The sequence below is a fragment of the Benincasa hispida genome, chromosome 1, assembly GCF_027475165.1.
Source record: "Benincasa hispida cultivar pf3 chromosome 1, pf3_genome.v1.1, whole genome shotgun sequence".
In the NCBI taxonomy this organism is placed as follows: Eukaryota; Viridiplantae; Streptophyta; class Magnoliopsida; order Cucurbitales; family Cucurbitaceae; genus Benincasa; species Benincasa hispida.
In genome coordinates, this window is record NC_143478.1 from 92524473 (window position 1) to 92551598 (window position 27126).

Here is a 27126-nt window from a genome sequence, read left to right on the forward strand (position 1 = left end):
CTTTAGTACTATGGATTAGGTTCCACCAGCTAAGAGCATTCAAGTCATGTTTGCATGTGATTGCATAGCCTAGTCTCAATAATGGGGGTTATTTACTGAGTATTTTATATACTCACCCTTTCATATAATATGGTTTTTTAGGTAAATGCAATGAACGTACCGGACGCATGACGAGGAGATCTGTTGAAGGTACCATATGGCAATAATGTTAATGCTTCTGCTTAATGTCATGTTTTAAGAAGTTCTGAATGTCTAGAGGAGAACTATTGAGTTTTGTAATTTTAAATTTAAATGGTTTTATCAACGTTCTTGGGATCCCAAACTAAACTTTGCTTTGGTGTTCTAAAATTATGTTTTGGTGATGGTTTATTTATTTATAAAAGTTTTATTGTTGGTTAGATAGTCAACTAATTTTGGTTCAAAATTTCATCCATGGTACTAATGAACCTCTGAAAAAGTCATATTGTTATATAGTCCCTATGTTTCAAAATATTACAATTTTAGTTTTGAAATTTGAGTTTTCTTTCAATTTAATCCTTAGATTTTAACTTGAGTTTGGTCCCTCGATTTTTCTAATTAAATATTCACTTTCAGTCATTGATGTCAATGTCTATTAATTAAATTAAAATAGCTACAAAGTAAAATTTAAAATTTAATTTTAATAGTGATGAAAAATAGTAAAACTTTATTACTTACAATCCTTTTAAATTAATTAATAGATATTAATAAAAAAAAAAAAAAGTCGAGGAATGAGTATTTAGTAAAAGAAATTGAGGTTAAAAGTATAAATATTGAAACATAGGGATCAAATTGAAAGAAAACTCAAATCCAAATGTAAAATTAAAACATTTTAAAACTTAGAGACTAAATTGAAGTCAAACTCAACTAAATATATAATACTTTGAAACATAAAAATCGAAAATTAAACAAAAAAAACCTAGGACCAAAAAGGTATTTTTGTAAAAATTTTAAAAAAGAAATGAATCAGAAAGTAAGAAGTGGGCCTTAGAAATTGAAACCACGGCCCAAAGATTCATTTAGCCCGCAATTCAAAACGACACCGTCACACCTCGACTTTCTTCTCAAGTGTCTGAGTTTCATAACAGAAATACCAGACGAAAACACTCCCAATAGAGAGAGAGAGAGAGAGAGAGAGAGAGAGAGAGAGAGAGAGAGAGAGAGGAAAAGAAAAAAAGAGAGATCAGAAAACGAAAAAACTCGAAGAACGATGGAAATGGCGACGAAAACCGATAGCAGAAAGGAGCGAAGAAGAAGAATTGTGAGCAGAGAAGTGGATCGAATGGCTCTCATCACCGGCCGTTTACGTAATCTCCCTCCATCGCCACCGCCTTCTCCATCTTCACCATCTCCATTTCTTTTCCATCAAACTCACCAACGCGGCTATTCTCACACCGGAATCTCCCCTTCCTTCTTCTCCAAGGAGCTCCACAAGAATCCTGATTCCATTCCTCTCTCTCACATCCATGGTATTCTTCTTTTTCTCTTCCCGACTTTCCCTGTTTTTCTTCCTTCGTTTTCCATTTTACGATTCCCACTCTTAGGTTTTCTTTTTCCTCGTTGTATATCTCCCGATTCACAACTTCCATCTAATTGTGATTTACAGGTTAGGTTTAATTTTATTCATTCATTTTACAGATTTTGCTTAGTTTTACGTATTAGAGAGATCAATTCTTTCTGTGTACATTGTATAACCCAAGTGTAGGAAATGTTAGGATTCTGAAATGCATAGCATTCGATGAATTGATTCAGAACATACATTATACTGTTCATGTAGATTCATGTCGTTGTATGTCTGATTATTCAGGCATCTAGAGATTTCATCAGATAAGCCTCATAGATTATTGCTTAATTTTATTTACTTGTTTAATTTTATGATATTCATCTTTCAGACAACTGAGATAGATTGTAAGAGAATTACGGTAACCATAATTTCATGAGTCCTGTATAAATTGATATATTGAATGAGTTAACTTTGCTTGACATAGAAGAAAAGGCTTTTTATTTCAATGTAGTTGGAAAGAGGTTACTGCATTACAAGTGTGCTAATATTGATCATATTTTGGTTTGCTAATAATTGTATACTCGAGCATCTCTGAAGTTGGGGAAGAACAATAGTAAGAGACATATTTTGATAATTTTGAAATTTTAAAAGCAAAGGTATTAAACATTTGTTTCTTCTCTTCTGTTTGATCATTATGCACTTTAATGCACAATGATTAAAAATAAATCAATAACAATGTAATAGCTCTATCTTTGGTTATTGGTTCTCGTTTGAATCTTTTCTAACAATTTGTATGATTATGATTGATCGTTCGTTTTCCTTATCGAGGAAATCAGTAACATGGTTTAATTATCTGTGTTAATTTTTGTGACTAGAAAATCTCTTTTGATAATAAGTGGTAACAAAACAAATCGGGGTTATGGATTGATGTATGAGAGATGGTAGAATTATCTCGCATTGATTGCGAAAGGAGTTGAATGTTGGTATGTAAATGGGAATGAGAATAATTTCTCTCACTTAAAACAAACTTTTCTGAAATGAGGGGCCCTGTTTGGTCGATATATATAGGGACAATTATATTGAAACCACACTATCTGTTTGATTTGTAGTTTTACTAAAAACAACACATTCTCCTTTCTTCTTTTTTGCAGCTATTCCCAAGCCTGAAGATGGAAAGGCTACCCCTTTACTGAAGCATATGTCCATGAAGGAAGTTCAAGAAGAAAAAATTTCTGCCATAGGATACCAAATGAGCCATAAAAAACTCGATCCCATAGGAGAAGTACACACTGAAATAGTATCAACTCCATCTGCCTTATCAATGGTTCAGAAGGTCTCCATTGATAATGAGACACGGTCAAAAACACAGCCTTCAAAGCCTAAACTCTTCACTTCAAAACGACTAAATGCCTGCATTTTAGCTTCTCAAACCACACGAGTTTTCTGTTCGCTAATCCTTGCATCTTTGGCCATTCTATCGCAAGTTGATCACCCACTTTTCATAATAAGGAACATAGTGAGGTCGGAGAGTGTGGTGGCCTCAAAGCCTCTCTACATTCTACTGCTCACCAACGCAACGATTGTGGTGGCGAGAATGTTGGCTGAAAAACAGAAAGACAGTGGGGAGGCAGAGGAAGAATTGGAGAAAATGAAGGAAGATGGACATAACTGGGACTCGGCTGTGAAAGTTTTGGAGAGAGGTTTGGTCTTCTACCAAGCTTTTCGTGCAATTTTCATTGATTTTAGTGTCTATGCAGTGGTGGTTATTTGTGGCATCTCTTTGCTGTAGCTTTTATGTCTTTGGTTTGATCTCTAGTGAACCATCTTCAGTTCTTTGGAGCTTAGCAGATGGAGCCCATTTTGAATCATCTTTTTGTTGTTTTGATTATGTTTCTTTCTTTGAAAAGGTACATAACTACATATACATATTTCAAAAGCACCATTTTGGTGTGCCTGCCTATGGCCAATCTTAGTTGTTAATTATTATTTGAAATGTTTAAAGCTTTTATAGTATAATTCTTTCTCTTTTCGATTATTAAATGACGAATATATATTGTCTCAAGGTCTATTTGAATTGCTTAGGAAAAAAAAATGCATACGGATTGGAGTGTTTTGTATACAAGTTTGTTTGGTTTACTTTACATGTAAAAATACATGTAAAATTACTATAAAGGCAACTATTAAGCACAATAAACTAAAAATTTCAATTTTGCACGTAAAACATTATAACCGGTTAGTGGTTGGTTAAGTGTTTACCGATGATGAAGTGGCGGTGATTTGTTGCTCATAGTAGGTGACAACAGTAATCGCCAGTGATAGCTTCCTACATTGTGGGTACTTTGGTCTTTGTCATATCATGAAACGTAGAAGGAATTCTCAATTAAACACTCAAAAGCACTTTTTTCATTATTTGAATTCAAGGGTTTTCCTTAAAATAACTTAGGTCACGTTTACCAAACCATAAAAAAAATTGATGTAATTAGAATGAGATTTCATTGATGGATAAATTGTTATAGGCTTGAATCGCAAACACAATTAAGAAAAAAATTAATTGCATTTATCTAGAATTATGAATTTGTTACATTTTATTATTATCGTTGTCGCGGGACAGATTCCATACTGTAACAGTAACAATATTTGTAACGTTAATGATAATGATAAAGGTAATAGGTTTCACATAATTTTTAACCAGATTGAGCACCATTCATTAGTCAATTAGATTGCACGATTGGATTATAGATTTTGAGGATAAAAAAATTAATTAACCCTTTTTTTTGTCACGTGACATATTTTAGTGGGTGTGCTAAGCTTTAGCAAGTTTTCTCGAAATTTTATTAAAGTTGCAGTTACAGACTTAAAAAGTCAAATGAATACAACCTTAGACCTCAGTTGTTTGTGTAGGTCCAAACATTATATGTACTTTAATGGAAAATGAAAGGGAGAATGACTCTGAATATGAACTATTCTCAACATGTTGAAAAATGGTCCTCCAATTTAGAAGCCTACACTAAAATTGATTGTGTTCTTTAGAATGAGTAAGCAATGCTATTTTCATTTAGAAATTATTTGAAGGTATTGTCGTAATATAACTGATAGTTTTACATCATTATACGTATAAGATATAAAAATTATAAGAATCCTTATAATATTCACTAATTATTATAAAGACGTGCAAAGTTTAGAATCTACCTCCAATAATAATAATGATTATCTCATAATTGTCATTTCGATGTTATTGAATAATTTTTTTTCTATTATAATCTCATCTTGAAGGTTTCCACCAATTTAAATTCAAGTCCTATTCTAAGCACAAGTTAAAGAACATCAATGAAATTTATATACATTTCAATACAGGTCTCAAAATAACTTAAATAAGCATGTCAAATACCCACTAGATTTATTATTGTGGTTAAGACTATTATGTTATAGGTTTGTTAGAGCTGATGGTTATTATTTGGTCTTGCATTTTGAGCGATTTATTCATTCTTTTAAGAGATTTTTATCAGTGTGTGGGAGTTTTAACCTAAGTTTTTATATATTCTAATGAGATTATTTGTCATTAATATATAATAACATAAGGTTTTTTCATTTCTTTTAACAATAAGTCAATAACATGAGGGTTTTCATGCAACCCTTCATCTATCTCTTTTTACTCTTTATCTTTATAAGTACGTTGATTAAGACCTACATTTTTTATCTTTTGCTCTCTACCCTTTCTCTCTCTCTCTCTCTTTTTATTTTATAATTAATTTTCATTTTTATGTAGGAAAATTTTATAGCTTAGCTTAGATTTTGTTTAATGTGAACTCCTTAGCTTTTATATATATATATATGTATATATTTTTTGAGAGTTTATAGTGATCAAAAGCGAAATGTAATTTGAAATTTAGAGTGTGTTTGGGAGTGATAATTGGAATAGTGATTTTAGAAAATGAGATTTAAGTATAGTTGATTTTTAAACGATCAAGTTTATGTTTGGTACCAAACGCTTAAAAGTGATTTTGAATTATTATGTTTTCTGTTTGGTTCTAAAAGTAAATTTAGAGTTATCCAATTACTTAAAATTATATTTTTTATTTGAGAAATTATTATTTAATTAAATAATTATGATAAATATGTATTTCTATTTATTTTATTATTAAATTCTTATATGCATTATTAATATTTTAAGTAAGGTGAATATTTATAATACACGTCGAAAGAAAATTCAAAAAATATATAATTGTTTGTTTTACTAACAATTTAATGAAAAATAATATCTGTCATCTTTTGTTCCAGTATTTAAAATTGGAAAAAAAATGATTTAACAAATAGCTAATAACAATATTTTAACAAAATCTGAATTAGATAATCATTTTATGAATGATTATGATGAATCACTTAACAAAAATCACCTATCAATTAATTCCTCCAAAATCAATTTGAAATGATTTTAGATTTTTCTAAAATCAATTTTAACTCATGTCAAATACCATTATTTTAAGAAAAAGTGATTTGACAAGGAAAAAAAAGTGATTTTGACCATCTCAAAATAACTCTCAAACATACTGAAAAAATTTGGCTACATGCAATAACAAAGAGCTCTTTAATTAATTTTTCATTAGTTTTTTTTTTCCTCTCCTTTTCAATTGGCTTCTCGTCGTTCATGGCTCCTCGTCTTTTGAAAGGGTGTCTTTTAATCAATATATTCACTGAAGAACATGAAGAATAATGTTTTAATTAATTTAAAGAAATCAAATCTTATGTAACAAATTAATTATATCCGACATAGATCGAGTCATGTGAAATTCATGGTATATATGACACTAGAAAATCTTACCTCACATTTTAAATTATAAAATAAAGGACAATTTAATTTTCTTTTTCTCTTTTTAGAAAAAAAAACTTTTCTGTTCCCTACATTTTGGATTTAATTTCCATTTGGCTTCTAATTTTCAAAATATTACTGGACTTTCTTTTTTTGTTTTTTGACATTTTATTATTTAGGTTTTGAGTTTGATTTCAACTTAGTCATCAAGTTTCAAATCTTACAATTTTATCCTTGAAATTTGAGTTTTATTTCAATTTGGTCTCAGATTTAAATATTTACACTTTTAGCCTCATTTTTTCACTAAATAATCACTTCTTTAGTGTTAACGTCTATTAATTAATTTTAAATAATTAAAAGAATTATATTTAACTAAGCTTCACTATTATATCATCGGTATTAAAATTAAATTTAAAATTTTACTTCATAATTATCTTAAATTAATTAATAGACATTAATTCTAATAACTAAAGTGCATCTAATGAAAAATAGAGGTTAAAATTATAAATCAAGTTTCAAATTGAAAACAAAACTCAAAACTCAAGATAAAATTATAACATTTGAAACATATAGATAAAATTTAAACCAAACTCATAACTTATAAGTAACATTTTGAAACATAAGAGCCAAATAGAAACTAAACTCAAAACATAAGGACCAAAAATATATATTTTTTCATAATTTTAAATCGTCATTTTTGTTCTGATGAGACTATCAAACCTAAGATTAATAAGGCTGCAATGTTTTTATATATAAAAAAAATAATTAATTTTGATCATTTGACCTATATTTAAGTTGATATATGTCGGATGACACGTCTAAAACCTTTTGTTTATAAAAAATTAGAGATGGACATAGAATTTAAACCTAATTTATTATAGTTTTATGATAATGAGGTCAGAAGTCATTGTTCATGCTCTATTTCATTACTTACAAATAAATAAAACAGAAAGCTGGTTGCTATGCTTAATAAAAACAAATAGAATCTGGTGATGTTATAGTTGCAATGACTTTATTTATTTTCTTAATGTCTGTTTCTTTATTTATATTATATTTTAACGCTCTATAATCGATTTTTTTATTTCAAAATTCATCGTATAAGTTTAAACTAGTTGAACTATGTTCATTTTGATTCCTCATTAATTTTTAATGAGGAGCTCTCCACTAATATCGACTAAATTAAAATAGAATCATGGCAATCTATAGCTTATTTTTTCAACATTTTTTTTTAACGATAAATTCACAGTTTTGGGGAAAACATTTGAATTTGTAAATATATTCCTAAAATACGTTTTTAAAAACTATTTTTATTAGATTTTTTTTTTCTAAAAATAATAACTTATCTTAGATTTTAAGAATGTAAAAAGTTAAATAACAAAACAAAGAAATTAATTTATTGGTATTGAGTAGTGTTTATAAGCTTGATTTTTAAAAATTAAAAATAGAAAATCAAAACTTCATTTGGTAACCATGTAGTTTTTAGTCTTTTGTTTTTGAAAATTAAGCTTTATAGACACTTTTTCCATCTCTAAATTTTTTTCCTTTGTTATCTACTTTTTGCTAATTATTTTAAAAAATTCAAACTAAAATTTGGAAACTAAAAGAAATTAGCTTTTAAAAACTTATTATTGTTTTTGGAATATTCTTAATTTTCAAAAATAAAAAATCAAAATCAAAATAATTACCAAACGGACTCACATAATTGTTATCAAACAAAACATTTGCAATAAACTTCGATTTCTGAAAAAAAAAAAAAAAACTAGTAAAAAATACTCGGTTAATAATCACGTTTATTTCCTAAACTTTTATAAAAGTAATAATTTAGTTTCCAAACTTTGATTTGTAACGTTTTAGTCCTGGACTTTCAATTTTGTAACAATTTAATCTCTGAACTTTATTATGTAACAATTTAATCGTTACATTTTAAAATTTATAACAATTTAGTCCGTATTGTAAAAATTAGCGTTACCATTTAATGAGATTTCTTGTATAAATGAACCGATAAATTAGAGACTCAATATTTTTATAAAATGTAAATAATTAAAGTTGACATCTAATTTTGATTAAAAAAAATTATGTTAAGGACTAAATTGTTACAAAACTGAAAGTACAAGAACTAAATTATTACCTATTAAAATTCAAGAATTAAATTGTTACAAAATTAAAAATATAGGAAGTAAATTATTACAAACTAAAATTTATATACTAAATTATTAATTTCATGAAAGTTTAGGACTAAAAGTGTTTTCCAACCTAATATAAAAATTGATTTGAGCGACAGCTCTCCAAGTTGAAATTGTTACAATTAAATCCTAAACCATGGCAAAATGGACGATCAAGTATTATTCCAATTACGGTCGAATTATTGATTTTTTTTCCCTTTAAACTAGAATTATTGAATTACTACAATTAAATTTAAAAATTTACATTATTCTTTTTTTTTTTTTTTTTGGTTATCTTAAATTCAAATAATTAAAATAGCTTAAAATCGAACTAAAAAATAAATCTTTAATAGTTAATATTATATTTTCAAAAAATTCAAATTCTACAGCTACATGGTGTTTGATTTTAGCAATCTAATTTTAAGAGTGATTTGTACATTGCACAATATCAAGGGCTTAATTATAAAATCATGTAAAATTAGAGGATGATTAATCAAATTGAAAATATTAAAATGTGATCCAAATCTCATGGTTAAATTGTATTTATTATTATTTATGAGGGAGATTATTTTAAATGACAAAAATTTGAAAATATTTATAATTAATAGCAAAATAACGATAGATTATAATAGATCGCGATAGACTACTATATATGTCTATCATGACACAGATAAACACAGATAACAATCTATTGCGGTCTATCGCAGATAAACTGTGATATTTTATTATTAGTTATAAATATTTTGGTTCATTTTTCTGTATTTAAAAACCGTCCAATTTATTATTATTGTTTTCTTTTTAATTTTTCCATTGACATTTTTAAGTTGTCTGAATTTTTTTAATAGGTAATGATATTATACAACAACAGAAGGATCCCACCGTTTGGGATCAAGGCACCACAGCAAACAAAGCAATAACGAATACCGAGCTCTTAATAGAATCAAAGATCAAAAGCCATAGAAAAAGAAAACAGAATAATCGTTCAGAGAAACACAGTCACGAATCAAAACAAACCCCACAAATCGAAGGTAGCACCCAAAGAAAACAAAACACCAAACACAATATTTAAGAGATAACAATAATAAAACTAGGGAAAACCAAGAATATCTACCTGCGAGGAAAGAGCACCCACCATAGAGACAATCAGATCAAGCTATTTGATGTTATGGTTGAAGGTTAGGATTGCATTAAGTAGATGTGAAATTTTCAGTTTAATTTTGAATATAATATTAATTTCTGAAAATGAGGTTTTTTTTTTTTTTCTTTTCCTATTTATTTTATTATATTTGGAACCTAACATTTGTTTTATAGCGTAGATTGTTTGTTTTATTTTATTTTATTTTTTTTTTTCTTTTTCCAGAGTATTAATGATGAGTGGGGCTGCAATTGCAAGCCTTCTTCCTTTGTCAAAGTGGCATCCCAAAGTTGTTGACTACCAATTTAGGGATGATAAATAATGATGTTATATTTTTTTTTAAAAAAAAAATCTTGAAATTATAATAAAATAATAAAAATTTTCACTCATAAAAAAAGGGTGAATATATCTTTTAAATTTTAAAAAGGAAGGGTAGTGGTACTATTTTTTCTTTTAAAAAAATAAACAATAAATACTAGATTAAATTTAAGATTTATTATCCACTAATTATAAACATTTGAAAGTACATCAAAGTAGAACAAGTCTAACTAATATATAAAACTATTTATGATGATAATTAATAATAGTCAAAATCGGTGTTCTTTTCCACTAATTTATTTGAAAATTTCTCATTTTCTATTCCAATCAAAACAATAGCTAACATCGACGGATCCAAAAAATTTATAAGCTAGTAATGAAAAAAATTGTAAAAGTACGACTTGAACCTAGTTCTAAGGAAAATTGGAAGACAAGTTTACTACTAGCTAGCTAATGATACTAATAGTATATCCATTTTTTATATATATTATAGGAAAATTTTCACATATTGAAAAAATTTCAAACTATTTGCAAAAAAAAAAAAAAAAAAAAAAAAAAAAAAAAAAAAAAAAAAAAAAAAAAAAAAACTGATACATTAATAGACTTCTATCAACATTTTAGTATCTATATCAGTGATAGACTTCTATCAATCTCTATCAAAAAAGATTAAAATTTTTATTTCATATATGGTGGTTGTGGTGGCCGTCGTTATAGTACTAACAGATGAGATGTATGAAATAGAATTTTTGCCCTCTCAACTTACTGATTAATAATGTAATTTGTATTATGTAAGATTATAAAAATAGCACTTTTTGAAATAGTTTTCTATGCCAAAATAAAAGGTTTAATTCTTTAAATTTGTATTTATTTGATATTTAAATTTTAAAAGCATCAACTTTGGATAGCCTAGTGATAAAGAAGGGAACATCTCTTTGATAAATGGTTAAGAGGTCATAATGTTGTTGGGTTTAGTCGAGATGTGCGTAAATTAACTCAAACACTTACGAATATAAAAATAACAATAATAAATTTTAAAACTGTCTAGTATATTTTTTAAATTTCTATTTAGTGTCTATTATGCATTTGACCTATTTAACCTTTTTTTTAAAAAAAAAATCATATATCAACGGTAGGATTCTATTATATATAAAATTCAACTTTGTATCTAATAAATCAACTAGTTACATTTTATTTTTAATATGTTAATGATGTATTAGACACAAAATAGAAAGTTCAAGAACTTGTAGAAATTTTTTATGGTTCAAGAACCTATAAGATATTATACATTTTTTTTAAGTCCAAGAACTAAATTTGTAATTTAACATTATCTTTCAAAATTTTATTTTAGTTCATATTTTGTAGGGTGATCATCAAACTCTTTCGATCACCGACTCTAACCTTTAAATGAACTCAAATTCAATTTTATGTTTAATAGATCAATTAATTTAAAATCATCTAGAATATGTCAACGACTTATTTGACACAAAATTGTATAAAACTTCAGTAGATGACAAATCTACAAACTCTCAAACACAAGTCTAGTACATTAACCAATAAATTATAGGGTTGTTTTCAAATAAAAGTAAATGAGTCAACTTATTTAAAAATATAGCAAAATGTCACTATCTATCAGTGATAGACTGCGATAAACCACGATAGTCATTTATCAATGTCAGTGATAAATATTTATCATGATTTATCACTGATAGATAATGATATTTTGCCATACTAGAAATTATTTTCAGCGATTTTACCATTTAAAATAATTTCTCTAAATTATAGTGCACTTGCAAAAAAGACAAAATAAGTTACACTAATTAGGCTCATAGCCCACATAGTTGTTGTTTGAAAAAAGACAAAATGAAGTCTATCTCATATATAAAAAAAATGTAAAATGTCGTAAATGTCTTCACTACTGATATATATTTAATATACTTGATACACTATTGATATACTTGATAATGATGCACTTAACTGATATACTTGATATACTTGTCAATCATGCACTCGCTTATATTATTGATAAACTTGATATACGTGATTGATATATTTGATAACGATGCACTTAATTAATAAACTAGTCATTCATTCACTCGTTTATAATGTTGATAAACTTAATACACTTGATACTAATATACTTGACTGATATACTGCTAATAAACTTGATAATTATGTACTGTTTTATCATGATACACTTAACTGATATATTATTGATACACTTTATTGATATATGATTGGTAAATTTAATTATGATGCACTTTACTAAGTTGATATACTTTATAAGATACATTTAGATTTTTTTTTTTTTTTAAAAAAAACACTTATTCTTCGCAACAATTGACCCCCTCCCCCTCAACATCTCGCTTTCACCAACCATCACCCCCATACCATTTGTCGTGCCCACCGCTCTACCTTCCTGCCGCTTACCTCTGTCAATTGCTACATGTCGGATCGTCTGTTGCTGCTTCTCTCTATCTATTTTTTTTTTCACCAACTAGCACTGCTCTACACCATCCTGTCGATGCCTACCACTTCACCTCCCCCGTCACTTACCTCCGTCGATCATTGCATGCTTAGTTGTTGGTCACCGCTTCTCTCTCTCTCTTTCTTTCTCTCTATCAATTGATTGTTTAGAACAAATATGAAATAAAAAATAATTAAAAAAAATCTAGATTTGAATTTTTTGCCATACTTTTGCAAAATATCAACTATGAGTGATACAACAATAAAATAACATATTCAAATTGCTGTCTGTTGTAATTTCCCTTCATAACTATATACCTTTAAATTTTTGGTTGTATCATCAAAAAATTTTAGTCTCAATGTTCGTTTAGATTGAGAGCATATTAATTCTTCTATATGTTTGTATAAAATCAAACACAAGTAGTAATAATTGCCATGTACTCATTGAGATTAGAAGTTGAAATCGTTGTACAATGGATGATCCTAAGGAGAAAACAGAGTAAGGAAGTTGAGAGAAGAAGAGGGAAATGAGATATAAACAGAGTATGGTAAAGAGAAAGAAGAAGATGATAAAAAGCTAAGGCAAAGGGCGAGAAATGGCGAAACGAGCTGAGAAAGATCGAGAAATGGCATCAAAATCTTCAGCGATGGCTCCCATCATCGTAAACCCTTCATCGAAATTCTTTAAATAACTCTCTCGATCGTACCCGGCCACCTGCACCTCACCTGCTCTGCAACTCCAATATAGCATCATCATTCTCTTCTTCACCCTCCTCCACATCACTCTCCATCTCCCCCTCCTCTTCTCCGGCGACCTGCACATCAAGACGCCCGCCGCCACATACCCACGGCCGCCGGACCACCGCACAGAGCTCAAATCCATTATGATTCTGCCTTGTGTGGAGGGAGTTTGAGTTTGGGGTTGGGTATTAATAATGTTTTCAATGTGAGTGGGAATGAAAGGTCCAGAGGGAACATGCGAGAGAGGGTATTTATTTTAATATTTATATTCACAAAAGGTAAGTTTTACTGTTTTAGTGGCAACCCCAAAAAGAGGGGTTTTTTTTTCTCTCTTTTTCCTCACATGGGGGACATTGTTCAATGGGTTGCATTGCCTTTTCTATGGTCAAATAATAACAAATCCTATTATTTTAAAATAATAATAATAATAATAAACTTTGCTCAGTGATATATAATAATACAATATGTGTTAGTGATTAAGAAGTTACGTTTTTTTTATATAGTAGGAATAATTTGACGAATTTGGACGGACTTTGAGAGCATGGGGATATAGTCATGTTCCTTGTGGTCATATGACATGTATAGGAGCATTGACACAAAATAACTCCAAAGTTTGCGATAAATTGATTTAATCACAAAAGTTCTGAGTTAAGATTTTAATTGATATAATCTCCCAAGTTTAAGAATATAAGTTGATATTTTTATCATTTTTTAAGAAAATAAAAAACTTTAGTCCCTAAATTTATAAAATTACCATTTTTGTCCTTACATTTTGGTCTCTTCAATTTCATTTGTCACTACTACAATTGCTAGCTTTTTATTAAAATTAGTTTGCAATACATGCAATACATGTAAAATTTATAGTTTAGTTTAATACAAAGAAAAAAAAAACATTTAAAAAGATTCTTATTAATGAAATAATCTTTCCCATTATTTGATTTGAATACTTGTAACAATCTACAAAGAAAAAAAAAAGAATTTATAAAAATTTTAAGGGACAAAATGTGAGATTGTATGCTTAAACATATCTTCACCATTAAACCATGGCATCTCACATCTATCGTCTAGATCACATATATACATGAAAGAATATATTACTTCATCATGTAATCATTTTGATCGGAATAGTTATAACAGGACAAATACATGGCTATTCATTAGTTTTTGGGTGGTGGTCAGCCGAAACATAAAACAAACAAGGCTCATAGAAGAGCTCCAAAGCTTTTTGAAAATTCCATAAGATTTGTTTTAATGTAAATAATAACGCATAGGAAATTATACAAAAGTTACAAGGAAAGTCTCTTGCTGGGCCATTGCTTCCAATCTATTTGACCTGACAAATCAGCCTCAAGTTCTTGTACATCTCTGAACCCGCGGAAGAAAATTCTGACAATGCCCTGAAGAGTTCAGGCAATTGATTCTTAAGACTCACCAATGATTTCTCCCTCACATGAAGGCATTGCTTCGCATGTGTTTCTTTTTCCTCCTCCAGTTTCTTCTTCAATGACTCTACCACAACTAACCTCTCTGTAACCGCGGCGTCCTGTGAGTTTTCTTCAGACTTCTCGGTGTCCAACTCGTCAGGCATTCTTCGTTGCTGGTATTTGTAATGCCAGTCATTAAATTGCCTCTGCTTCCGCTCGAGCTCTTTCTCGGTCTCATCGCATCTTAACTTCAGCTTCATCTCTTCTTCCTGCTGCAGCATAATAGTACTTATCACCGCACTGAAACTGGATATTGCCGTTCTAAGATGCTCGTCTGGGAGTTTGTCGAGTTGGTCGTGCCAAGCAATGAGGAGTCTCTGAATGGGTGGATTTTGAGCTCTTGGTGGAGAAGAAACCTTCTCTTTCAAGCTGCTCTCTATAGGAATTAGATTTAGTTTCAACCAACTGTTTAATGATTTAACATAGTCTTTCTGACGGAGCGCTAGCTTCTCGAACTGTGAATGCCACTCTCTCACGACATTGCAGAGCTGTACTGTACGCTCATGGTGATGCAGACTAGTTTCTTTTGGAGATTGAGAGAGATCCAGATATCTCAATGCACTCACAATTTTCAATTGCTCTTCATGGTGCATTCGCATTGTGTCCCACATCAACATCATCCTGCAGTACATTAAAAATTATTTGTGGTGCTAACAACCACTGCAGTGGCGAATATATGGAGGCATCTTAGGGAAAGAACAAGTATAACGAGATTTAGGAATCAATCAAATTGGATATCTGATATATCAAGTTAACCAAAATCTAGTTAGAACCTACCTCGAGACTAAAGTTAATCTTTAACTACAACAAATATAGGTTTACCACATTCTTCATGGATCAAAACCTGTCGAGTAGTCCATTAAGATAACCCAATTTTCACCAATGCTACAGTATCTATATCAGCAATATTCTAACACATTTGATATTACAATCATTTTAACAGTTGTATGGATATCCAATAAGTTCGAGAAATTTTCAAATACTACCTACTACTCTCATTCATAATTCGATGGCTCGTGAACATTTCTAATATTAGAGTAATACTTGTTACTCTCATTCATAATTTGACACATTGATGTATTAATTTATTATTTATTTATTTCATAGACTCCACATAATTCTTAAATTCTAGGTAAACAATTAATGGAGGTAGTGCGGAGTACTAGAAATTTTTCCAATAAGCTCAAGCTGAAGATATTCATAAGAAAAAGGAGATGGGGCACCATTTTTTAGACAGCAATGGTGTACTAGTCAAAGCTTGGCAGGCATGCCAAGGCTTCGGCAATGGTTCTCACAGATAAAGCCAAATTCCACACTTTTCACTTTTCAGAGAACTGCCTCATGCCAGTGTTTAGTCAGAACTTAATATACTTATGCATTGCAAAGTAAAGATGTCCTTGTATCTATTCAATAAATACAGTATCTAGCACAGTAAAAGCAACTATATTTCTATTGTCTCTCTCCATCCATATCATTAACATAAAAATTAACTGAATCATTAGGAAGATTTTATACTTAATCGTTAACATAATAGCAAGAAGGCAAGTGAAATTGAAATCAAGTAGTTTTTTTCATCACATACGTTAGGCCTATTCTTATGAAGTCTGTGCCCGACCCCAAAGCTCTATGTTTTGGAGACAAAGGGTTTACTTATTAAGCTCACTCGAAGATTTGAACACAGCATTTGTGGATTGTTGTTACTCAAAGTTAGCATCACATACTAAAATGCATAGTTAGGCCTATTCTTATAAAGTCTGCAACCGCCCCAAAGCTCATGTTTTGGAGACAAAGGGTTCTATTTATTAATTCGAAGATGCTTCAAACAAAGCATCTGTGGATTGTTTTTACTCAAAGTTATCAGCATCACATGCTAAAATGCAAATGTTACAGTAAAAGGAAGGTATGGGATTTAGACATGCTACTAGCTCTAACCTCATACAACTTACCCATAAACAGATATAAATAAAATAAAATACAACTTACCCATGAACAAGCTGAACGAGTTTTGGGTATAACTGTTCATCTCGCAAACGATTAATCTCCGAGACAGTTGAATCCAATGATTGCATGTCAACAATGTATCTTGTATGCAGGTGACTCACACCTGCTTTTGCTTTCTCCAACGCTTCTGGATTAGAACCTCGTTTCTTTAGCCTGTTCAATGCAGCGACCTTTCTCTGGTACTCAAATTTCATAATCTCACCTGCCTATTGAAAAATAATGATCACAAATAAAATTCAGTTAATAAAAAATAGTTATTTCCTTTTTAGCATCACAATGAAAATGAGTTCCATCATAGACACAAATGATAACAATATCCGTTGACAATAAAATCTAATTAATTGAGAGCAAAATCACAAATTTTCATGGACTTCATCTATTTAAAAGAGAATCGACATAAACATAGGAAGAACAATAAGAAAGACCAGACTTGAATGTACCTTCACTTCATCATATAACTTCTTTTCCCATGCTAGGAGTTTATCAAGCACGGTGGCATGAGTTTCTTGATCTTCTGCATAGAAATCATCTTTTCCATTATCCATATTAGAAAGTCCTTTAAATGATCGATTCCATGTAATAACACGCATCACTCTAGCAGAGTGATCGATATGCCCTGATAAGAAAACAGCAAAGCACGCCGAGTTATTCAGTAATCTGAACAATAAATACAAGCAAAGCCCCACAATATCTTAAAGGGAACCTATATGGGGATGGAGAATGATAGGCCTCAGTAAAACAGAATACAAACTACTCAAGCTCTTCAAGAGGCCTAGTCTTTCCAATTCTAGGCCAACACCACGAGAAACACTGTCCACTCCCATTAAATCACCACTAAACTCAAGAGCTTAGTTGATGGATCGCAGTCAATTTAATTATACTAATGTAGAAATGACATTACAAGAGTTTGAATACAAGACATTATGCTATGCTATTAAATTACCACTAAATCTAAAAGTTTAAGTTAACGGGTTATGGTAAATTTGATCATCTAAATACTATAACAACTCCTAACATAAGCAACTTCACCCCACAAGCTTCGTTTGCCTTCCTCCAAGCATACATAAAGTGGAGCAGTGATCGTAAATTCTTAGAATCGAAACCAATATCGAGGCACCCCAAGCTAGGCAAAGATTTAGACAGGAAAAAAAAGAGACCCAAATAGCTTTCATGCAATTAACATCATGTTACGAAGTTATTCTACTAGAGACCTTCAACATGCTTGAAAGATAAAAACAAGGGATCCTAATACCTCGGCCGTCAGCAAAATTTGAGTGATAATGTAGTCGTGTAGCCTCAAGCATCTTGGATACTTCATGGGCACTCTCAGAAGCCTTGAGAAAATGATCATCAAGATTCACAAATATCTGCAACAAGTTAAATTTAGCCTCATTCATCCTCCTGCCCTCCATGGAACCCATACCTCCCACCTTCTTCAAGCTCTTTGATGTTATGGCTGATGGTTCTGCCACAGCAGGCGGCGGCGGTGGCTCCACTGCCTCAGCTTCGTTGCTTCCTCCTCTTTGATTCTCCATTTCATTATTGTCCTCTCTTTCAGGACTTTTATCAAAAGGGTCACGCTCAATCTCCTCCTCAGCCTCACTCAAACTCGGACCAGGCATACTGTCCACACCAAAAAAGAAATCGTAAGTCGAATCTTGTTGATGTGCCGGTAGCGGAGGCCGGTTCACAATTGGCGGTGGCGTGTTAGACGGCGGCGGCGGCACTGGCGGCGGTGGACCTTCTAATTCATCATCAAGCTCTGTATTCCCAATTCGGCTGCTCGCACCACCACCGCTGCCTTTTTTACTTCTCCTCCTCCTCAACGAACCAATAGAACTCTCATTGTCAGATTCATTTTCATCCTCCTCGATAATGGGGCCAACCGGCTTCAGATCGGACTTGGGAATGCTCATCTCCGGCATGCTAGCAGCCCTATGAAGAGGAGAAGGGAAATTCGGAAGAGGCGGTGGTGGCGGAACTAGGGGCTCATAAGACGCTGCAACAGAATCAATTTTCGGGTTCGATTGAGCAGACCCATTGAGCAATTGAGGATTCTGAACTTCTCCATGAGCATAGTCACTCAAAGAAGCTCCAGTGTTCTTCAAAGACATGACATAAGCGGAATGAGCAGCCGCAAAAGCATTACGCGCTGCCACTGCATCTTTCATATGAATCTTCCGATCTTTACAACGCGCAATCGCTTCTTCATTCTCGATCTTCGACTGGGAGCAACCCATCTGAAGAACTGACGCCGGCAAGCCAATAAATCAGAAATGGGGCATGAAACCCAGTACTTGCCGCTAGAGAAACGGGAAGAATCTAAGAGAACAAAACTGGTCAGTCATCCGGAGGAGCATTAGAGAGGAATCAATGAGGAAGACGAAAAGATGGCCGATATAGTGAAAAGGGGTAAAAGGGAAGATGCTTTCTCGCCGGAAGAAATGGCGGAGAGAGGAATAAAAGTGGGTTTGGGAGTGTGTAGAGATAACATATCGCTAATTTGACGCGATTGTTCATTGGTGGCCCCGGTTTTCAACGTTCCATGCAGCTTTTCGAAGGATTTTTGCTGTAAATTTGTTTTTCTTTTGATTTAACTAAATTTTAAATTAAACATATGCTGTTGTCGTCGTGTGTGTACACATTTTCCTTCTCTTTGGAATGGATACTCTGTTAGTGGACATCACTTCCATCGCCATTAAAGTTTTTACTTTGCAAGATCGTCTCGTGATTGTGGACAAAAGAAATTTGTGTTGGGTTGTGCTTTGAGATTCTAAATTATTGGAATTTTTTTACGAATTTTCTATAAATTTGTTTTAAAAAAATTGAAAATTTGTTCCATCTTTTTCAAAATAAAATTTTTAACCATGGTTTAACTCGCCAAGTCTTTTTCAAAATTATCTTTCTTTTTTGGATATATAAATAGAACATAATTGAGGGAGTTTTGGAAGGAAACAAGTAGAGAGAGTTTTGGAGATATAAATAGAACATAACTGAGAAATAAAGGAATAAATGAAACTTTTAAAGTTTGAAAAGGGCTATAAAACTTTATTTTAAAAAACTAGATCAAATAATAATAATAGATATTGCATTTTAGATTGGAGGGGGAAAAAAAAAGTCAAATGAGAGGGAAAAAAGAATGCTTGCGAAAGTAGCAAAAATTAATTGGAGTTTGCAAAAGGATCAACAACTTTTCGATTTTGCAAAAATAGTAAAATATGGAGGCTCAAAAGAAAGCAAAATTTAATATACACTTAACGGAAAGTCCCAACAACAATATATATGGGTTTAAATTATAAATTTGAGCTTTATAGTCGATAGAAAGTTATGTTTAGTCCTTATATAATTTTAAAGGTTAGAATTTAATTTTTATAGTTTGATAAAGCTATATATATAATCTCTATCATCGGATAAAACTCTAATAAATAGTCACTATCTTAGGGACTCTTTATAAGGATTTTAGCAAACTGTTAGAACTAAACTCTAATAACAAATCATAGGATTAAATTAACTTTTTTTAAATCATAGGGACCAAAATTGCAATTTGACTTATATATTGTGTTGATACCAAAAAATAGATTAACGGTAAATTTGTATTTTATAAGAGAAATTGCACCAATGCTTGCAAGACAAGAAAAATTAAACATTAATGTGGTATCAAGCCACACATACTCCGACGATCAGGTTAGTCCTAGGTTTATAAGTAATTTGATTGTAGAGAATAAATCCGTTTAATGATTGAACCATAAACAGGTTGTTCATTAGATGAGTATTGATACTTAAGGATACAGAGGTAACCCTGGGGTAAAACGGTAAATTGGACCCAACTGGTGTTACGAACACTCGTGAAGGACTAACTAGTTGTTATTAGTTTATATCCGTGGTCACAGAAATATATCTGCAGTGAGAAGAGTGTAGCTATTGGGTTTTAGTGGAGTGTACCTACAGTTAACAAATATTGATTAATTTGGTTAAAGAGATTAGCCAATTAATTTTGGAGCTTCTGATTTGTAGATCTATGAGACCATCTTCCTAGCTCGTAAAGGGAATTGAGATAACTATGTCTTAAATTGAGTTTGAAATGTTCAAATTCACTTAAGGAAATAATATAATGTATAATGATACAATATAATATAAAGTCTATATTTTATTTAAACTTTATAATATAAGGTTAATTTTGGATATGACTCAAAATTAATTTATGGGTGAATTAAATATTTGAAGGAGTTCAAATATTAATTTAATGTGAATTGGATTCATATTAAAACTATAGGTTAAAATTAATGTGTCTTTGATGCAGATTAAAATTATAGGTTACGAGAGAAATACAATTGAATATCATTCAAATGGAGGTTAAATTAAATATTTGATATTTAATTTAGTAATTATTTAATTATATTATATAATTTAATTTAATTTAATTTAAACTATAAGTTATGTGAGAGATGTTTCATTTAAATATGATTTAAATGAAATCATTAAAGGGCTGTTTGATGATGGGCTTGAGTTGGGTAAGCCCACCCGGTGTTTGATGGTGGTGAAATTTGAAACCGGTGAGTTTTTCAACTCACTGTTTTACTCCCTCGTTTCACGCCCCATTTTGCATGTCTATTCTTCAGCCCCCTCTCTCTCTTCTGTCACGTGTAATTAATCATCACACTCTCTCTCATCTCATTTTCTCCTTTCTTCCATCGTTTGGGTTCTCTTCTTCGTCTGATCTCTTCGTTCTATGGTCTCTTCATTCTCCCTCCGACTGGAATGGGTTGTATGTCTTTCGTTTCTCCAGCTAGAATGAGTTGTATTTCTCTTCATCTATTCTTTCTCTGCTTTAGTTCCTCCGTGTATTTTTTTTTTTTATTTCTCTGTACGTCTCTTCGTTTCTCTGATTTTGATTGGGTTTTTTGGCTTCTTTGTATGTCTATTCTCCGATTTCGAACAATTTTATTGTAGATCTAACGATATTTATATTTTTTTTATTTTATAGTAGATCTAGGTTTTTTTTTAGCAAATCTACTTTTTTTTTTGCGATTACCTTGTTCTACGCTGACGATTAGTGTTAAATCCGTCTTAATTTCCTCATGCATGTTTGATATTATTCATATTTTTTTATTCCGATTCCTGTTGTCCAAAGGAAAACCTTGATAATTTTTTTTTTATCTATTTATGTGTTATTAGATCCGTCTCTGTTCTTCCTTATGCATGTTTGATATTATTCCTTCAAGATGTTTGATGTTCTTCCTTCGTTGTTTGATTTTCTGATTCTGGACTATTGAATGTTCTTTTTGTGATTCCGATTTTGGACTGTCTAAAGTAAACCTTGATGATTTTTATGTTCCTATTGTCTATTGTTCCACTTACTTGAATGAGTTTTTTTTTAAATAATCAATTTATATGTTATTAAATCTGTCTCTGTTCTTCCTCATGCATGTTTGATTTTCTTTCTTGCAAACCTGTATAATTTTTATAATCTTCTTCTGTAGGAATGTATTAGCAAGAACGAAAGCACAAGGATCATTTAAGCACTCTAATTCATTAATTTTGGCAAAATATAAAGCATGCTCTTGAAGAAAACAAGTGAGTTTCAAGACATACCTCTTGTAGAACTTCTTCAAAGCTTGTTCTCCAGCTGCAATCTTTTCCAATTCTTGTTGCAGACCACCTCAAGATCTTCCCCATTATTCTCTTGGTGCTCTAGATTGAGTTGTGAGACTTAAAACAAGCTTGAATCAAGGGATGAAGGAGAAATGCGCAATCTTGTTGAAGAACTCTTTCTTCAACTCAATTTTTCTCTAAAATTCTCTCTTGATTGCATGCCCGAATTTCACTCCAAACTCTTCATTATATTGCAGATCAATATGCAAGGGAGAGAGTTGCATGAGTTGCAGCTCGGATGGATAATGGAAAACAAGATTTTTCCATTTTGTGTTTTGATTTTCAATTTTTCAATTTTACCAAAAATCAAAACTTGGTTTTTACAAAATCTATTTTGATTTTAAAAACTGAATAAATTCTCCTATTCTGTTTAATTCTCAAATTAAACACGTAATTATATCTCATATAATTACTAATTCCCTTAATTCTAATTTGAACGTTTTAAATTAACTTATCATGCTATTCTAGAGCTAGTCCATTATGAGGTAAAATGGGGACCTCCCGGACCTACAAATTATGGGCTTCAATGACCTGAGATTAATTGGCTAAACTCATTAGACCAAATTAATCCCCATTCATTAACTAATAGGTCACTCCACTAAAGCCCATAGTTGCACTCCCTCACTGTAGATATATCATATCCACATGATTTAACCATAATCAGCAAGTCGACCCTTCACGGGTTGTTCGTAATAACAGTTGGGTCAAATATCTGTTTTACCCCTGAGATTACGTCTTATTCCTCAAGTTTCTACTGATCCTCTAATGAACAACTGGTTTGTGATCCGATCACTAAACCAAACTCTCTCAACTAGGGTTGGCAATGGGGCCGGGCCAGGGCGGGAGAGGGTCCCCGTCCCCAGTCTTGTGGGGAAAATTCCCCCCATCCCTACCCCCGTCCCTGCCTTTTGGCTGGGACGAGGGTGGGGATTCCCCGTCGGGGAAATGGGGTCCCTATGGGGCCCCATTCCCCGTTTCCTGTGGAAATTCCCCTACTAATTCCCCACGGGGATTCCCCTACTAAACGGGGTCCTAGTCTAACCCCATCCCCGGTTAAACCGTGGATTCCCCGCCCTGACCCCGTAGGGAATTTTGCCAACCCTACTCTCAGCCCAATACTTGAGAGAACAACTTTTCTCCTATCCCTAAATCGGGTAGGCGTGAACTTCGTCTTGCACCCTATGTTCCTAGCTATCTATTAGGTCTTAATCCTGAAATGGGGATCTTATTGAGTCAGCGTTGTTGAGCTAACTCTCACCTATGCAAATCTAAAGGTAATCCCGAATAAACAGAAGTTCATAGTTAGCTCAGGATTAAGATCGAGTTACCTAGGTCATCTAGGTGAAATACTCAGGCTTATATAGTAAACAACGTTATAAAGTAAGAGTGACTAATTTCTTGGTCCTGATCTTATGCAAATTCATTACATAGGACGCCCCCACTTCTTATGTCATAACATGTACGAATTAAGATCACATCGTATGTAGCACTTTACAACTCTTTGTAACAACTACAGAGTAGGTCGTATCCAATGATGTTACCAGAATAAGGTACCCAACCTTATTCATGTACCATAGATCATTTTGGCTATTTACTCGAACCTGATCCACTCTTATGTCTCCACATAAAGTCCAAGTACTTACAATAGTCATAGGTCTTAGTTTATTGGATTTAGACTTTCATACAATTTATGAAATCAATAATAAGTATATTGATTATAGAAAATGTTTACCATTTTACAAACTGCAAGTTTTAGGATATAAAACCCAATATCTTCTTCCTCCTACAACTATTATCTACTGTTCTGATCTGCTTCCATACTTTTTTATCCATATTTTCTCTTGTCGCTTCAATATTAAATCATGTGTCCTACTTTGCCCTTTTTCTTTTGCTTTTCCATGTAAATTGGAGGCACGTTAACTCATGGTACGGATGCAGACTGTGTTATTGGAGCTTGGTGGGGGTCAATCCACCCAAGAACAAGTCTGTTTTCTATTTTTTTCCCCTGTAAGGCCGATGATGATTTCAAACTGTTTTTCCTTATCTTTGGAGTATGATTTATGTTTTAGTTTTATTTCCTTTCAACCCATTTTCTGATTGAATGTATTTTTTGCTTCATTCCGTTAAATCTTTTTTAGCATTCAAGAGAATTTAATCTTTGTACATTTTAAAATTGATTTCAACTTTGAAATTGTTGAAACTGTTTATTTGGTTTGCTTGGAGTTGGATTTGTTCCAATCAAATGGCCTTTTGAAATCTTGAGGCCTTCATTATGTTGTATTTATGTCATTTTTTTAAGCTCAACACCAAATTAATAGTGACCTGACCATTACTTAATTTATTTACTTTTGACTTCACTGTCTTTAATCTGGATTTACTGTTTGAATTTATTGAGTTAGGTGCACTTAAGTTTACCTAACCTTCCTTACCAACCTTACTTATTATATGCTCTACTTATATCCTAATCTGTGTTCATATTTTTTGAGACTTCTCCACAGACTCTTTTCTAAATTGTGTTGGTAAGTCCCTCAACCTTTCTTTTTATTTCATCTTTCTCTTAAATCTATTTTCCATTCTAGTATGTGTTTTTCAACTATTTCAATATACTTTGTTTCCTTCTTCCACCTCTAACCTCAACTTATAAGGTATGCTTCCTTCTTTTCCTATAGTCGAATTAATATATGTCGCTAACATTTTTTTTTTTTTGTTAGGTTGTCAACCGATTATTCTGCCCCCTACTTGTGGACTGTAATCACCATCGCTCAATCCGAACATAAACAAAGATATGATCTTCGTTATTGTCTATTCTTTCTTTCTTCTTGAATCAAGTTAACATACATTATCACTATGGTCTAATTGAACTTCTTTTTCTTCAGTGTAGGGTCCAAACTAATCAAAAATACCTTTCGTAACTAGTTTGAGGTTTGTAAGTTTTAAGTTCGGAATGATCTTCGTTACAGTCTATTCTTTCTTTCTTATACTTGTTGAGGACTGTTTACTTCAAATGTATCATTGCTATGTATTTTGGACTTGTATGTTGAGATTTTTTTCCTCTCTGTTTCTTGAACAAGAATATGTCGAACTCAAAGTTATTAGAAAAATATTATATTGTATTGTTAAATTTTTGTGATAATCAATTTACATCTTCAATCAAATTTTTGTTTGTATCAATGTACATCTTTAATCAAATTAATTCAATTCAATCACAAATTTTATTTTCATTATATTAAATTATGTTAAATTAAATTATGAACACAATATCAAACTTATAATTTTAATAATGTAACTTATAATTATGTTACATTTTCACAATCAAAAGAATTTGAACTTAAAACTCAGTTAATTACTTCCATCACAACTTATAACTTTGTTAACTAATTATGATGTTTTCAAATATTAATCCAACATCAATTATAATTGTTCATTTTAATAATCTGAACAAAATAATATGTTTTGAGTGATTTTTAAAATAAGTCTAAGAAGTATTAAATAATACACTTATGAAAAGTCATTTTTTTTTACAAGTTTGAAAATAAGTTTGAAAATAGGTTTGAAAATACATTTCAAAATACGTTTCAAAATAGGTTTGAAAATAAGTTTGAAAATAGGTTTGAAAATAGGTTTGAAAATAGGTTTCAAAATAGGTTTCAAAATAAGTTTGAAAATAAGTTTGAAAATATACTTTTATTTATAGAATAAACATTTGAAATAGCGAAATAACTATACTTTTATTTATAGTGATGTTTTTACTTATATACTTTTTAAGTTAAATAATATGAAAAACTTCTTACAATGAAATTTGAAAATTAACTAGGCACATGAAAATCCAATCATTTCAAGTATTATAATACTTAGTCACTATTACGTTAGAGACGTTTATAATGTGCCAACTACTATACCTAGTTGCACACTTTAGTTTTTTATACATAATAATGGGTTATATAAGGGAGCCCTTATACCATAACCTCTACGTCCTAACTCCCTAGAAAAACCATTCACTTCAACGTTGATTACTGGTATTGACTACCCATGTCTTGAAATTATAGGTAGATAGGAAAACACAAATTCTATGTCATTTTCATTGTTCATATCCCAGGGATCTACCTATCCTAACACGAATGTCATGGACAAGTAGTGTGGATACAAGGGGACATTGGACAAGTCCTATGAAACATTCGATGCAGCGGAGCACGTGTATAGGTCTTACAGTACAACACACATTGGACAAATTAGTGATCAGGGTGTAGGACAAGTTAGTGAGTGATGTACTAGGTTGTCACGACTTGTCATTTTGTAACTAAACTAAAGTTCGCTGATTATAAGTGTAATCTGTTGGGGTTGATGTCCTAAAGTCTTGTGTCTTGTAGTTTGTAAACTGTTTGTACGAACGCTTGTGTTGTATAATATATGATATTTATTTCACATCTTGTTTTTGCTCAGTTATATGTTTTATTTGTTTTACCACAAACCAATAAACATAAAATCCCTAGTTATCTGTATGTAACTTAAGCATGTATGTGGTGACATACAAGTGGATCATGTCTTGAGTGATAACCAAAATGGTCTGTAGTATATGGATATAGGAGGGAGACCTTATCCTGGTAATGCTACGGATGCGGCCCACTTTGTGGAATGGTCACAAGTGTTGTGACTTGTCACAGATGGTCTGTTCCTGATCATTCGTGTAGGGGACATGCAAGCGGGGGCATCCTATATAAAGAGTTTGTATAAGACCTGACCACAAAGTGTTAACATTTCGTTATATAACACTGTTCATGATAGAGACTTCACTTCACTAGGATGACCATAGGTAACATGACCTCAATCCTGAGTGAGTTGGA

General features: G+C 31.4%; 2 protein-coding genes across 2 annotated transcripts; one reads left to right on the forward strand and one right to left on the reverse strand.

Annotated features, from left to right (window-relative positions):
- Positions 1 to 1121: 1121 nt before the first annotated feature.
- On the forward strand, positions 1122 to 3533 carry LOC120079844 (uncharacterized). The gene is made up of 2 exons (XM_039034275.2): positions 1122 to 1487; positions 2674 to 3533. The coding sequence occupies exons 1-2, from the start codon at positions 1229 to 1231 to the stop codon at positions 3309 to 3311; spliced, it is 897 nt and encodes a 298-aa protein (XP_038890203.1). The 5' UTR covers positions 1122 to 1228; the 3' UTR covers positions 3312 to 3533.
- Positions 3534 to 14226: 10693 nt separating this feature from the next.
- LOC120082955 (protein ALTERED PHOSPHATE STARVATION RESPONSE 1-like) lies at positions 14227 to 19355 on the reverse strand. Its single transcript, XM_039038400.2, has 4 exons — positions 17886 to 19355; positions 17074 to 17249; positions 16616 to 16839; positions 14227 to 15253 (listed from the first exon to the last, which is right to left on the reverse strand). Exons 1-4 carry the CDS (start codon positions 18871 to 18873, stop codon positions 14473 to 14475), a joined length of 2169 nt encoding a protein of 722 aa, XP_038894328.1. The 5' UTR covers positions 18874 to 19355; the 3' UTR covers positions 14227 to 14472.
- Positions 19356 to 27126: the final 7771 nt, after the last annotated feature.

What these genes read in the sequence shown, in the direction of transcription:
- LOC120079844 (XM_039034275.2), top strand. Translation starts at nt 1,229, where the DNA reads ATGGAAATGGCGACGAAAACCGATAGCAGAAAGGAGCGAAGAAGAAGA. An exon ending in TCCTCTCTCTCACATCCATG is followed by an intron (nt 1,488 to 2,673) that starts GTATTCTTCTTT and finishes TCTTTTTTGCAG; the next exon opens with CTATTCCCAAGCCTGAAGAT.
- LOC120082955 (XM_039038400.2), bottom strand. Translation starts at nt 18,873, where the DNA reads ATGGGTTGCTCCCAGTCGAAGATCGAGAATGAAGAAGCGATTGCGCGT. An exon ending in AAATTTTGCTGACGGCCGAG is followed by an intron (nt 17,250 to 17,885) that starts GTATTAGGATCC and finishes TTTTCTTATCAG; the next exon opens with GGCATATCGATCACTCTGCT. An exon ending in CTCGTTCAGCTTGTTCATGG is followed by an intron (nt 15,254 to 16,615) that starts GTAAGTTGTATT and finishes AATGTACTGCAG; the next exon opens with GATGATGTTGATGTGGGACA.